At 38.4% G+C, this 12,248-nt stretch overlaps 1 protein-coding gene across 2 annotated transcripts; it reads left to right on the plus strand.

Annotated features, from left to right (window-relative positions):
• Positions 1–889: 889 nt before the first annotated feature.
• Positions 890–5,160, plus strand: Task6 (TWIK-related acid-sensitive K[+] channel 6). 2 transcript variants are annotated; one of them, XM_089596489.1, is made up of 6 exons: positions 890–1,314; positions 2,523–2,678; positions 2,777–2,952; positions 3,242–3,571; positions 3,898–4,132; positions 4,337–5,160. In XM_089596489.1, the coding sequence occupies exons 1-6, from the start codon at positions 1,188–1,190 to the stop codon at positions 4,402–4,404; spliced, it is 1,092 nt and encodes a 363-aa protein (XP_089452615.1). In that variant the 5' UTR covers positions 890–1,187; the 3' UTR covers positions 4,405–5,160. The 2 variants fall into 2 exon arrangements, with proteins under 2 accessions (XP_089452615.1, XP_014208812.2); XM_014353326.2 differs by having other exon boundaries at positions 3,898–5,160.
• Positions 5,161–12,248: the final 7,088 nt, after the last annotated feature.

Consider the following 12,248-nt stretch of genomic DNA (forward strand, 5'->3'; position numbering starts at 1 on the left):
TTTATTTTATTTATTATTTCCCTAGGGTCGACGCTGTATCGAAATTCGCGGTTTTAACGCGGAACATCCCGCGTGTCATCAAAAACTCCATCGAAGAACACAATCTACCCTACACTTTGCCAATAGTCACTATTGAACAACCCTTGAGACAGCCTCCCACTTGCAGATTAAAAATCTAATGTTATACATACGTACATGTACCTAAAGCAATCTCATCAGTTGCTCCGACACTTGTCCGTGACACTATTGCAATTTTAGTGATGATGATGAGGATGAGCCTATAGTAAAACGAACGGGTGTTTAATGTTGCGTGTTGCAGTGAGCGGCTCCGAAGCAGCAGCAGCAGCCACGGGCACAGACCGTAGTTAAGCCGAGGAATGGAGGGCTCGTGGCAGTGGGAGCAGCAGCGAGAGCACTGCCATAAATTTCTGCTCGGGCTCTTGACGCATCTCAACAAGGGGACTCGCATCGCAAAGGCCACGCCAAAGACGAGGAGGACGACGAGGACCAAGACGCTGGGGACGACCGAGAGTGTCGAGCGCCGAGCTGCGAGTAAGTGCCTTTAAAGTCCACCTCCTCCTTAATCTCAGTTTGTTGCATTTAACTAGCCGACTTTAACTAGCGTATCATATTCAATTATCTCGATAAAGTTGGATTATCCCTCGATAGGATCTACTTCGCTATCGCATGGCTAATTATCACCCAAAATTCATAAACAGAAGATAATTTGAAAATAAAAAAATAACAACACAACAATTGCTACGCAGTAGGCTTTTCTTCTCAATACCATAACTGCATTTTTGTTCATTGAGCTTGCCCTGTTGCATCTTCATTGAACACAAACAATGGTAAAACTAGAAATGGCGTATATGATTTGTTCCAGATGAAGGAAGTATTGGTTGCGGGCGGATCGAGCGTCACGGGAGGCCGAATCAGCAGCAGCACGTAGGAGCCGTAGGGACAACGACGACGGTGCTGAGTGGCGCGAGAAGTGGCGGTAGGTGCTGGGGTATCATTGAAAGTTCGTCGGGACGGGCGACAAGGGAGACGGTGAGAGCGAGCGGCACGCATGAGTTCGGGGGACCGCGGGCGGGCGCGCCGCGGCCAGGAGCGCTTGTCCTGTCCCACTGAGCGATGCGCGTAGTTGGGGCCGAGGCCCAGCTGGTGAGCATGTGGCTCACTAGAGAATGAAGAAGCAAAACGTCCGGACTATATCGTTGATCGTCTGCACGTTTACCTACCTACTCATTGGCGCGGCAATCTTCGACGTCCTCGAGTCCGGGACTGAGAAAAAACGCAAGGAGGCTCTTGACGGTACAAACACTCACTTGTTTTCATCTATTTCTTTTTTTTCAATTTGCCCATAACGACTTGCTTCGTGCAGAACAAAATAAACGTAAAGTCAAATTATTACATTTCAAGTGGTAAGAGCCGAGTTTGGTCAGACTCGATTGTAAATTCCTCTTTGAATTTATTTCTATTTTACAGTTCGATAATTACGCGTCATCTTATAAAAACACACGTCATTGCATTCAACACTTTTGTAATAAGACAAAAAAATTTTTACAGAAGACTCAATTTATTTCAAGTAGTAAGAGTCGAGTTTAGTCAGACGCGACTGTAAACTTCTCTTTGGATTCGTATTACTTGAGAAATCAAAACTCAAATTACGATTTGTCTTTTAAATATACTTGTCATTACGTTTTTTTATACGTGGGAAAAAAAATGTACAGAAGACTCAATTTATTTCAAGTAGTAAGAATCGAGTTTGGTCGGACATTACTGTGAACTTGTCTTTTTCAATCAGTATATCATTACGATGGATCCCAAAATTAAAAGAGTAGTATTAATAGAATTCTCGCTTTAATGTTCGTAAAATGTCTCTAATCAATGGGTTATTAATAATGATTACAAGGCTTTGCAGTTTCACAATTTCCTTATTTTTAATGGCTTAACTGCCGAAACAACTAGTATTACGAATAAATATGAGACTGTGAAACTGAAAAAAGCTAATTATTGATAACCCATTGATGTATTTCATATCTCCAGAGTACCATGGAGTCCACCTAATTTAAATTAAAATAAACAATTTATTTGATGCACGAAAAAATCGCATTTGATCGCAAAACACCGAAATCGGGGATAGATAAAAAGGTAAAGTAGCCGCGTAAATATTTTTCTTTCGATCAAAATGCACTCAGTTTCGAGTGCAGAAAGAGATGTGGGGGGAAAATAGAGCGCTTGGAGCACTCTCGATGAAACCCCCGCGACGATGGCTGTCGGCCAAAATTTTTGCCACGAAAGCCGGAAGCTCCGAGGCACTTGTCATTTCGCACACACATACACTCCTGCACACGACTCGAGCGAATTTTCGCTGGAACATCGTTCTCCAACCTCGTTATCCCGATACATGTATACTTATGCTCGCGATAAAGTAAAACTTTTATTCGAAAGAGAATTTTTTTTTCTTCCATCGAAATAAAAGAAAAAACAAACGAATTAATCTTCCAACGTCGTTTCAGCCATCGAAAGAATGATCAAGCGCAAGTACAATATAACCGATGACGATTACAAAATCCTGGAAACGGTCGTGCTGAAGACGGAACCTCACAAGGCCGGCCAGCAGTGGAAATTCGCCGGGGCGTTCTACTACGCCATCACCGTGCTCACGACCATTGGTAAGTGTTGAAACTTTTTTTTTTTTTTTTTTATTTTTTTTATTTTATGTTTTGGTGATCCATCGATTGAACGTCTCTCGTTCGTTGGTTTGGCACAGGGTACGGGCACTCGACGCCGAACACGATAGGCGGCAAGCTCTTCACGATGTTCTACGCGATAATCGGCATACCACTGGGCCTCGTCATGTTCCAGAGCATAGGAGAACGGCTCAACAAATTCTCCTCGGTCGTCATACGAAACGTCAAGCGGCTACTCAACTGCAAGAACATCGACGTACGTAAACATGAATTACCTTATACCTTTCTAATCGCGTGCAAAGCACTGCCGATCTACCCACAATTGGCGCCTTCGAGTTTTGTTGTCCAACCCGGAAACGACTCTCGTTGCTGAGCAAAAGTTAAAGCAACGTATAGTTTAATCCTTCGCGAAAATATAACTTTGGTTGTACCTATATTCACGAGGAATCGCTTAACTTCTGCTCTGGTTGGGATGAATTGAAAAATCGAGGGGCGCGGCTTGCGTATACTATCATACACGTTGTATATGAAATGATGGAGCACAGGCCTCGGAAATAAACCTGATCTGCGTGGTGACGACCCTGTCGATCCTGACGATAGCCGGGGGCGCGGCGGCCTTCTCCCGCTACGAGGGCTGGACGTACTTTGACTCGGTGTACTACTGCTTCATAACCCTGACGACTATCGGCTTCGGGGACATGGTCGCCTTGCAAAAGGACAACGCCCTCGACGACAAGCCCGAGTACGTCATGTTCGCCCTGATCTTCATACTCTTCGGGCTGGCGATAGTCGCAGCCTCGCTCAATCTCCTCGTCCTCAGATTCGTCACCATGAACACGGAGGACGAGAGGCGGGACGAGGCCGAAGCTCTCCAGGTAAGCGGACTTTCACCCCAAGCAATTGGCCAATCGTGGACAAAATTTTCAGCTTTTTTTTTTTTTCTTTTTCTTCTTTTGTCATTCCTCTTATAGTTTCTGAGATTCCTCCATTTTAATCGTAAATACCAATATCCCCCCTCCCAAAGAACATTACAGTGCTGTACTTAAAGTGCTGCGAGTAACAAAGTATACGTGATTGAATAAAGCAAAAAAGAAAAGAAAAGAAAACGATGGTGAATAATAAGAGTGACTATTTAGCCGCCAAAACATAAAAAAAAAAAAAAAAAAAAAAAAAAAAACACTCGCTCGTGTGTCGGTTGCAGGCGGCGCAGGGGGCGGTGCGGCTGGAGGGCGACGTGATAACGGCCAACGGGTCGATATTGTCGGGCCAAGTGGGCATGCAGGGCGACACGGTCTCGCTGGACGACGACGTGTCGGTGTGCAGTTGTCGTTGCACCGGTTTCTACAAGAAGCACCGCAGGCCGCGGTTCACGGTGCGCCGCTCCCCTGGCAAGATATCCCACTTGCTCCCCATGCAGCCCCTCCACCCGAGCAGCTCGATCGACGACGAGACCATCACCCCCGACTACGAGGACGACGACGACGGCGACGACAATTACCACCACCACCAACAACAGCACCATCCGCACTATCACCAACACCAGCCGATGGACACCGGGTTGTTGCACCACCAGCAGCGCTCGCACCACGAGTTGGTCACAGCCGCGGTGGCGGCGGAGCTGCTCGAGCACGAGTTCGCGGTGCGGCAGCCCTCGCTCGCGCCGCTGCTGCAGCTGACCCCGATCTACCAGAGCAGGGCCAGCATCTGATCGGTATAGGCCGGGATCGACGACAAACACCCCGGGATGGACCTGTTGACGCCGCTCGGACGACCATGGGCTCTTTAGCCCCCTCGCTTGTGTTGCCGGGATAATCGTTACTATATCATTGATAACGATAATGACGATTGTAACAATACCAAACGAGCAGCCCAGGGAAGGGGAAAAGAGAGATCTGACACCGTTATCATTAGTATTCAAACGCGGAGTGGTCTTTGCTTGCTGGCTTGAGCTTATCTGAGGATGACTTTAAACGTTGTGTAGCTTATTTTGTTATAATGGAAAAGTAAAACTTCATTTATGGGAATAAAATGTTCCGGTGTTTCGATTTTTATGAGTGCATTTTATAAACAAAACGTTAAGTACAGTAAAACGCCGAATTGTCGGCACAAATGAGTGATTATACAAAATAAGTATTATAACTTTGATGATTGAGAGCAAAAAATGAAAATCTCTCTTTTTTCCTCTTCCTCGTAAAGAAGACAGTAGAAAGCGAAACGAGAAACGATTTTTTTTTTTTAATCGATCGATAATTAGTTAAAGATATAAGGGAGTAGCTAGGCAAACGGAAGTAACAATTATACTGAGAAATTACTATATAGTTGTATTATCAAACGAAATGATCGCGTAAGCGAGTCGATATCGAGACTAAGGATAATTAAAGTTGTAGCTATAGTGACAAGTCGAGAGGTGTGTGCACAGCGGCGAATACAAAGGATGGACATGTATAAGTTTGCCAAAAAGAAAAAAAAAAATAACAATAATAATAATGATAAATAAATAAAAATTATTTGTCGACTCCTTGCGAATCTCACTACATGGTGACGTGCACACGTTGAATTAAAACGAATAATATAAGACACACAACGATCGAAGCGACTTTTTTTTCTGTATAGTAAATTAAAATAGACTCCCCTGTGGTGCCTCACCAAAGTTCATAAAAACTATAGCTATGTATACATACGTACATACATAAAATAATGGTAGAGAGATCCTAGGCTTTTCTTTCATCATTTTTTTCTTTCTTCCTTCGATAATGAAGAAACAAACAAATACAATATGCAATTAATGCGCTAAGCGGGTGATTGAAGAAACGCAATGAACATTGTCGCCAGAACAATGCAAGGGATGACCAAGCCACGAGTGAAAAATCAGTATCGTCAAACATATGTTGCATACGTTATACTTTTAGACACGAGTGTGAGAAGTTCGCTACGCTTCGTTGATGGATTTTAGGGCGTTTATTTTTAACAATTTTTCCAACTGCCATAAATTTAACGAAGGTACGGAAGTAAAAGACAAACTGGCTTGAAGAAAAATTTTATTTCTCGTCTTCGATAAATTTAAACATGCTTTTGTAAAACAGCTTGGAATCTTCATTCCTAACGCTAAATTTCTCAGGATACCCCCAAAAATTTCCAACCCAATGCTATGCGAGTGTAAAATCTCCAAATGCAGGAAGGTCATCTGATTGTTACGGCTTCATCAAAGGGAATTCCAAATTACTTAAAACCTAGTCTGTAGGCACCAGAAGCTGAACTTCGCACACTAAGTGTACTAAAGCGTATCTTCGATCGATCGATCGTTTCGGCCGAAAACCGAACGAGCTTGTGTAAAACATTATGCATCGATGAAAAAAATAAAAATAATTATATAATTACGTGGAAATGTTAAAAGAGAATCGAAAGAATAAGAACACGGGATGCCGGAACGAGTGTATGAATGAGAGGTAATGAATAAATTAAAAAAAAAAACACACACACATATACATATTAAATTTAATTACGTCAAAATCGCCTTTTCCCCTAAAGATGTTCTACGAATAAGAAGGAGGTGACGTGTTAAAAAAAGCTCTTCCTTCTTCATGTGAATAAGATGAATTATTAATATTAAGTAAGTAAAACAAAAAAGAAAAAAAAAAAAAAAAAACATGACACAAAAAATTGTAAGGATCATGATAGTTATAGCTAAGACTTGAAAAAACAATCGAAGAGAGACGCAAGGCGAGTGCAAAATTGTCTTGTATTAAATCATAGAGAGTGTGTTTAGCGCGTGCGTATAAGCAGGATAAAAAAAACTGTGCCGAAGAAAGGAATGTTTGTGCCAACGTGTGCACGTATGAACGAAAAATCGTCTCATATTTGATGGTAAAAGTCTACACGTCTTAATTAAAGCCATGGGTGTGAAGTACTAAAAAAATTTACGACTGGAATCATTAATTATAATCAAGAAGGTCTTAATGTTGCATGTGAGGACTTTTTTAAGTTAAATTATGCGTCGATTTCTAAAAAAAGGCATCAGTTATTTTCCAACGGGAAAATCTTATATCACAAATTAATGCACTGTCATTTAAATCTACGGATAAAACCCAAAATTTTTAATATTAAAAAAAAAATTTGGGTTAAAAATTTGTTAGTATTTCATATCCTGAGAGGTGATTGTAGTAATCGTAAAAAAATTTCAATCTCTCATTTATAAAATTTAAATAAAACGAAACAAATTATATAAATTGTAGCAACAAAACATTATCGATGCTTTAGATACGTATGGCTTCAGTATAACCAGCAAACATTTGCCAGATGCACAGCTTGGGTTAATAACATTTTTTTTGTCATCCGTAGAAAAAGTAATATTTTCTTTCGATACTTGGCTAAAAAATTACCACAGTCACCCCTTTGAAACTGTTCCGAATCTATGTAATTGCCACGTGATAGGCTTTATAATACTTTCAGAATAAAGAAAAAAAAAAAAAAAATGATGTACAAAACATTATACGATTTCCGTGCAACAGAATTATAAAGAGAAAAAAAAAAATTTAACTGACTTGAAGCAGTTTGAGTGAAAAGTAAACCGACTTGAAAGAAAGTGTGAGAGCTCGCGCGAGTGACCTACCTACATCACACTGCTATTTGAATGAAGATGAAAAAAAAAAAAAAAAAAAAAAAAGAAAAAAAAAAGAAACAACTTTTACATTAATAAGACATTTTACAATTTGTACATATGAATTATAGGTAAACATTATATTAATAAATATTACAATTAGCGATTAAGAATTGAAATTACAACTATACGAAACAAAAGACGAGGAAGATGATACAAGCGATAAATGTACACTTGGCGACACGACGCGTTTCCGCATTTTTTCGAGAAAAAATAAAATGGTTTTTCATGGGAAGGGCTCGTGTCGCGTCGATAACGATGGCGATGATGAGTGACGTGGTGATTCCCGAACACATTCTCCAATTTTTCACTTCTTACATTTTAAATGAAGAATAAATAATATAAAAAAAAATAAATAAAAAAAGTAATTAAAACGAGGTCAAAGTGCGACTCGCATGCTGTTCGACAGAGGTCACATAGTGAAAGTAATTTTAAACCAAATATTAAAGAAAAGAAAAAAAAAACAGTTATATCTAAACAAATAAAACAAAAGATGGTAGCTAGTGTCGAGCCTATCGCAGCAGAACACAAATAAATCGAGTATTCTCACAAAGTCAAAGTTTAATTTTAAAAAAAAGCAGCAGCAGCTAGCATCAATTCTTTTTTTTTTTCTGTACGATGTGCGAAAAAAAGAAATATCAAGGGCTCGTTTTAATTATTTCGCCACTCTTCCATCCATGTTCGATCTGTTACGTATCAGCTACCTAAAGTGCGATGCTTGAATTTTCGAAAAATTCTCGACGAACCGATGTATAAATCTTGCCATTTTCAGAGACTAACTGACCACTTGCATCGTTTTTCAGCGAGTGCTAAAGTCAAATAGACTTTTCTCAAACATTCACCCACCGGAAAATCGTTTCTCGAGGCGTCACCTTAGCATAGGTATCCTTTCGATGATTAAAATTACTACAAGAATGTATTTAGGTTTAAAAGTTTTTCCAATCATTATCGTAATTACTTAGAAGAAAAACGATTGTAGGGAAAGTCAGATCGAGCAAGAAAAAAAAAAAAAAAAAAAAAAAGAGCGAGTACGTTTTACCTTTATTCTCTTCTTGAAGTAAAAAAATAAAAATTGCTTCAAAGTGCGGTGACAAGAACGGCGGAAAGTATCGAAGAGGCACATCTTTGGGTGGAATTCATTGATACGCGATTCGCCCAATCGAAGATTAAAAGCTAGTTATGCCACATCTCTTAGTCACGAATTATTGTGAGCATTATGAGAAAAAAAAAAAACAAGAAAAACAGAAAAAAAAATTATTATTATTAAAAATAAACGACACTTCCACTGTAAAATACTATAGATAATACATAGAGATTCTATACGGGGAGAGGAGGACCGAGTTGAGATGAGAGAGTTATCGTGTGTACACGGATTATACGAGAGCATCGTCGATGTGATATATAAATATAACGTAGAGAAAACGCAAGCTTACAAATTCTTTCGTGCCAAAGATAATTGAGGGTTGAAAAAAAAAAGTTGGTTGAGCGACAAGTGAACACGATAAAAAGAGAAATCCAGCAGATATTGTCTGGACGTAAATGGTAGCACCGTTTTTGTTTTGGTCACTCACGTCGCTAACTTACACACTTGTACTTGAATTGTAGCTTTGACTTACGCGGATGATTTTTCCTTGAATAAAACCTCTGCTTGCTCGGAAAACGAGAGAGTCGAGTAAATTATGAAGCACCAAAGGCATTCCAACTTCGTCAATTTTCCAATGCGATGAGGTCGAATATTGGTATGAAAAAAAAAAAAAGTGGCAAAAGAGGCAAATGGCCAATCATTTGTGACACCATTAATTTCCCCTCCGTCTTCTTCCTTCCACAAAAAAGTCAAAAGCTCGTAATCTACTTGCTGTTGAGTAGTTGAAGAAAAAAAGAAAAACTTACATATAAGTATAAATAGACATGTTTCTATGATTTGGATTGCGGTATTTATATGCAATGTTGGGATGACTCATCCACGTAAAAATGAAAATACAAACCGAATGTAAAAAGGTTGAGGGAAAAAAAAACTACGTTGGGAGATAAACAGAGTAAGCAAATTAGCTGCAAGAACAATTGAGACGTGAAGCGTGTGTTTTAATATTATATTAAAGTTAAAGTGTATACAAGTTGCGTTGTGTTATTTTACTGCGTTGTTTCGTACGTGTGTTACCGAACAACACATTCTTTGGGATTCAGTATGAAAATTGTATTATAAATGTTGTTTATGCTATCATTCGCATGTTGATTTTGTAAAAATGTTTATACAAGCAAAAATCATATTCTTTGAAGCATGAGACGATATTTTTTCTAATTCGTTTGGTGAAATAATAACCATACTTAGTCGTAAGCTATACAAATTTTTAAAAAAACGTATACTTGTTTTTCCCTCATAACTCTGTGCTAATTACTATATATTTAAAAACTCAAGTATCCCATTGTTCGTTGATTCTTGACGATTTTTAGCTCATTATATATTCTTGTTGACATTTTGTAAGGTGTTCTTTGTATAAAAAAAAAAAAAAAAAAAAAAAAAAAAAACTAACGATGATACGTTCCCAAAAATCTCCATGTCAACAAAAAACTCCGACACTTTCGTATTATTATTATTATTATTATCAACGAAAAAAAAAATATATATACATATATAAAATAAAATAAAGCCATGTATTCGTTCGTCGTGATATTTTCGAACTTTCATCGTATAAGGCGTGAAAACAAGAGACACAGTTACTGTATAAGGAAGAGGAGGAAGAAGAAACTAAATGAAAAACACATAAAAAAAAAGCCTTGGGACGTCGCTGCGAGAATTGACTAATGTAACTGCTCGAAAAAAAAAAAAAAAAAAAAAAAAATCCATTCCAAATTTTCGCAACATCGGTTGATTGATGTATTATCGTTTAGCTAGCCATATAAAACGGGGAGTTCCGACCTTTACACGTACACCGACACAGCACACGCGGATAGTAACAATAACGCAAGGAAGACACTGATATTTGTATACATATAAATACGATCGCTGCTCTTTATCTCGATGCTTTTGCGCGTGCACTACTCGGATCGGTAAATCGACGCAATTGCCAAACTTTGCTCTGTACAATATGATTATCTTGTGATCGAATTTTGGTCGTTCGGCTCGATTCTTGTTACTGTATTACCTCATTAGAAGAGCTCGTGAATACTATACATGTATTTGATGCTTTTTTTCCTCTCCGCCCCGCCGCCTTTCATTCGCGTTAAAAATATCGCGTTTGCTTTGTTGCACGTCCCGCAACACTTGAGCGTGTGACGATGTGTCAACAGCGAAGCATGAAAAAATTCACAAAGCCAACGAATTCGTCCTCTCTGAGGGCATAAAATGTGTGATTAATAAAAATAAAAAAAAAATAAAAAAATGACAAAAGAAAAAAAAAAAAGAACGAATAAACATGCATATTAAATTAACATATATGTATATCAGCGCGTGCATTTCGAACTTCCCGCGTTTTTAACTTTGTATTAAGATTGTAAAATTATTATAAATAATATGTAGCATGTAGTGAAAATAAGAGAAAAAAAGAAGGGAAGGAAGCAAAGTTGGGCACACGCGTAAATCGAAAACAATTATTTGTAACGATTACTGTACTTGACTATTATATTTTTTGTGCGACGCAGTCTTACTTTTGTGTCTCAATTGACAAGATAAAAAATAACAATATAAATATTAATTAAAGGAAAGAAAGTCACAGCTGAATGAAATTCAACGAGAACGGGATTGAGGGATCCTTAATTTTGAGTAGAAAATACCAATTATGTCTGATTTTTCGAGCAAAAAGTAATTGTTATAATTAACGTACGCATCAATTACTTTTTTCTCTATTTCTGGCTTCTAGTATTTTGCAAGTTTACCATGAAATCCGACCACACATGTACGTACCACTCGCAAAGGCAAATGTAAACGAACCTAACGAGGATCGAGACAAATGTACTTGCGGTTAAAAAACTGCGTACAAATTTAAAAGCTTGCAGGCAGTGGCTCGAGTATAATAATCAAACGATTCCCATACTTGCAACAATCGCATGACAAAGAGTAAATTTAACATAAAGTATAATAATCTACGACGGCACATATCCTTTTTGTTAGAAAAAGAATTAAAAATACACGTACGTACGTTTAAAAAAAAAAAAAACAAAAATCAACAAGTAGAGATATCGAGCCGACGATAAAGTTTGTGCCACGATAGGTAAACGAGCGAGAGATCGGTATGAGATTGTGCCCGCGAATTTGCCCTAAAGGACACTTGTATTCACGAGTAAAAAAAAAAAAAAAAAAAAAAATATCACACGTTGGGGAATGGAAATAAAAATATTTTGCAGCAACAGCTAAAGTGTAACTGCGTCTTGTACGATTCGCTGTATTAAGAGCTGCGGCGATGAAAGCGCGAGAAGAGAGATTATCATGCGCGAAACAAAGAAACCAATGAGAGAAAGCGGCATTGTAATAACGACACCTTGTATTGGAACGTAATTTGTAAATTACCCAATGGACTTCCTAAATTATATGCTGGTACATGATAATACATGTGTTCTGCCACAATAAAGCAGTTTTTTTAAATTATTCGGTGTATACTACTTCATTTCTCAACACTCCTGGCTATTACCTATGACTTTACAACCAACACTTACTACTCATTTGTAGAAATAAAACAAATTGTTACAAATTTAATTCACGATTGATTTAAAAAACGCGTTGATTCCAATTTTCCCGCCTAATGATAAAATTGATTCCCTACTTTACCTACAGCTAACAACAATCGGAAGTGTAGGTATCGACATTACCGACGTCACTTTAAGCTCTCCTTTTTTGGCGGAGAAGAAAAAGAGGCAAGGATAGGGGAGAGAGAAAAAGGCGTCAGTTCGGTTGCGTTGCA

This window comes from Copidosoma floridanum, unplaced genomic scaffold (assembly GCF_036245765.1).
Source record: "Copidosoma floridanum isolate Cflo_tuat_1 unplaced genomic scaffold, Cflo_Japanese_pri ptg000030l, whole genome shotgun sequence".
NCBI lineage: Eukaryota > Metazoa > Arthropoda > Insecta > Hymenoptera > Encyrtidae > Copidosoma > Copidosoma floridanum.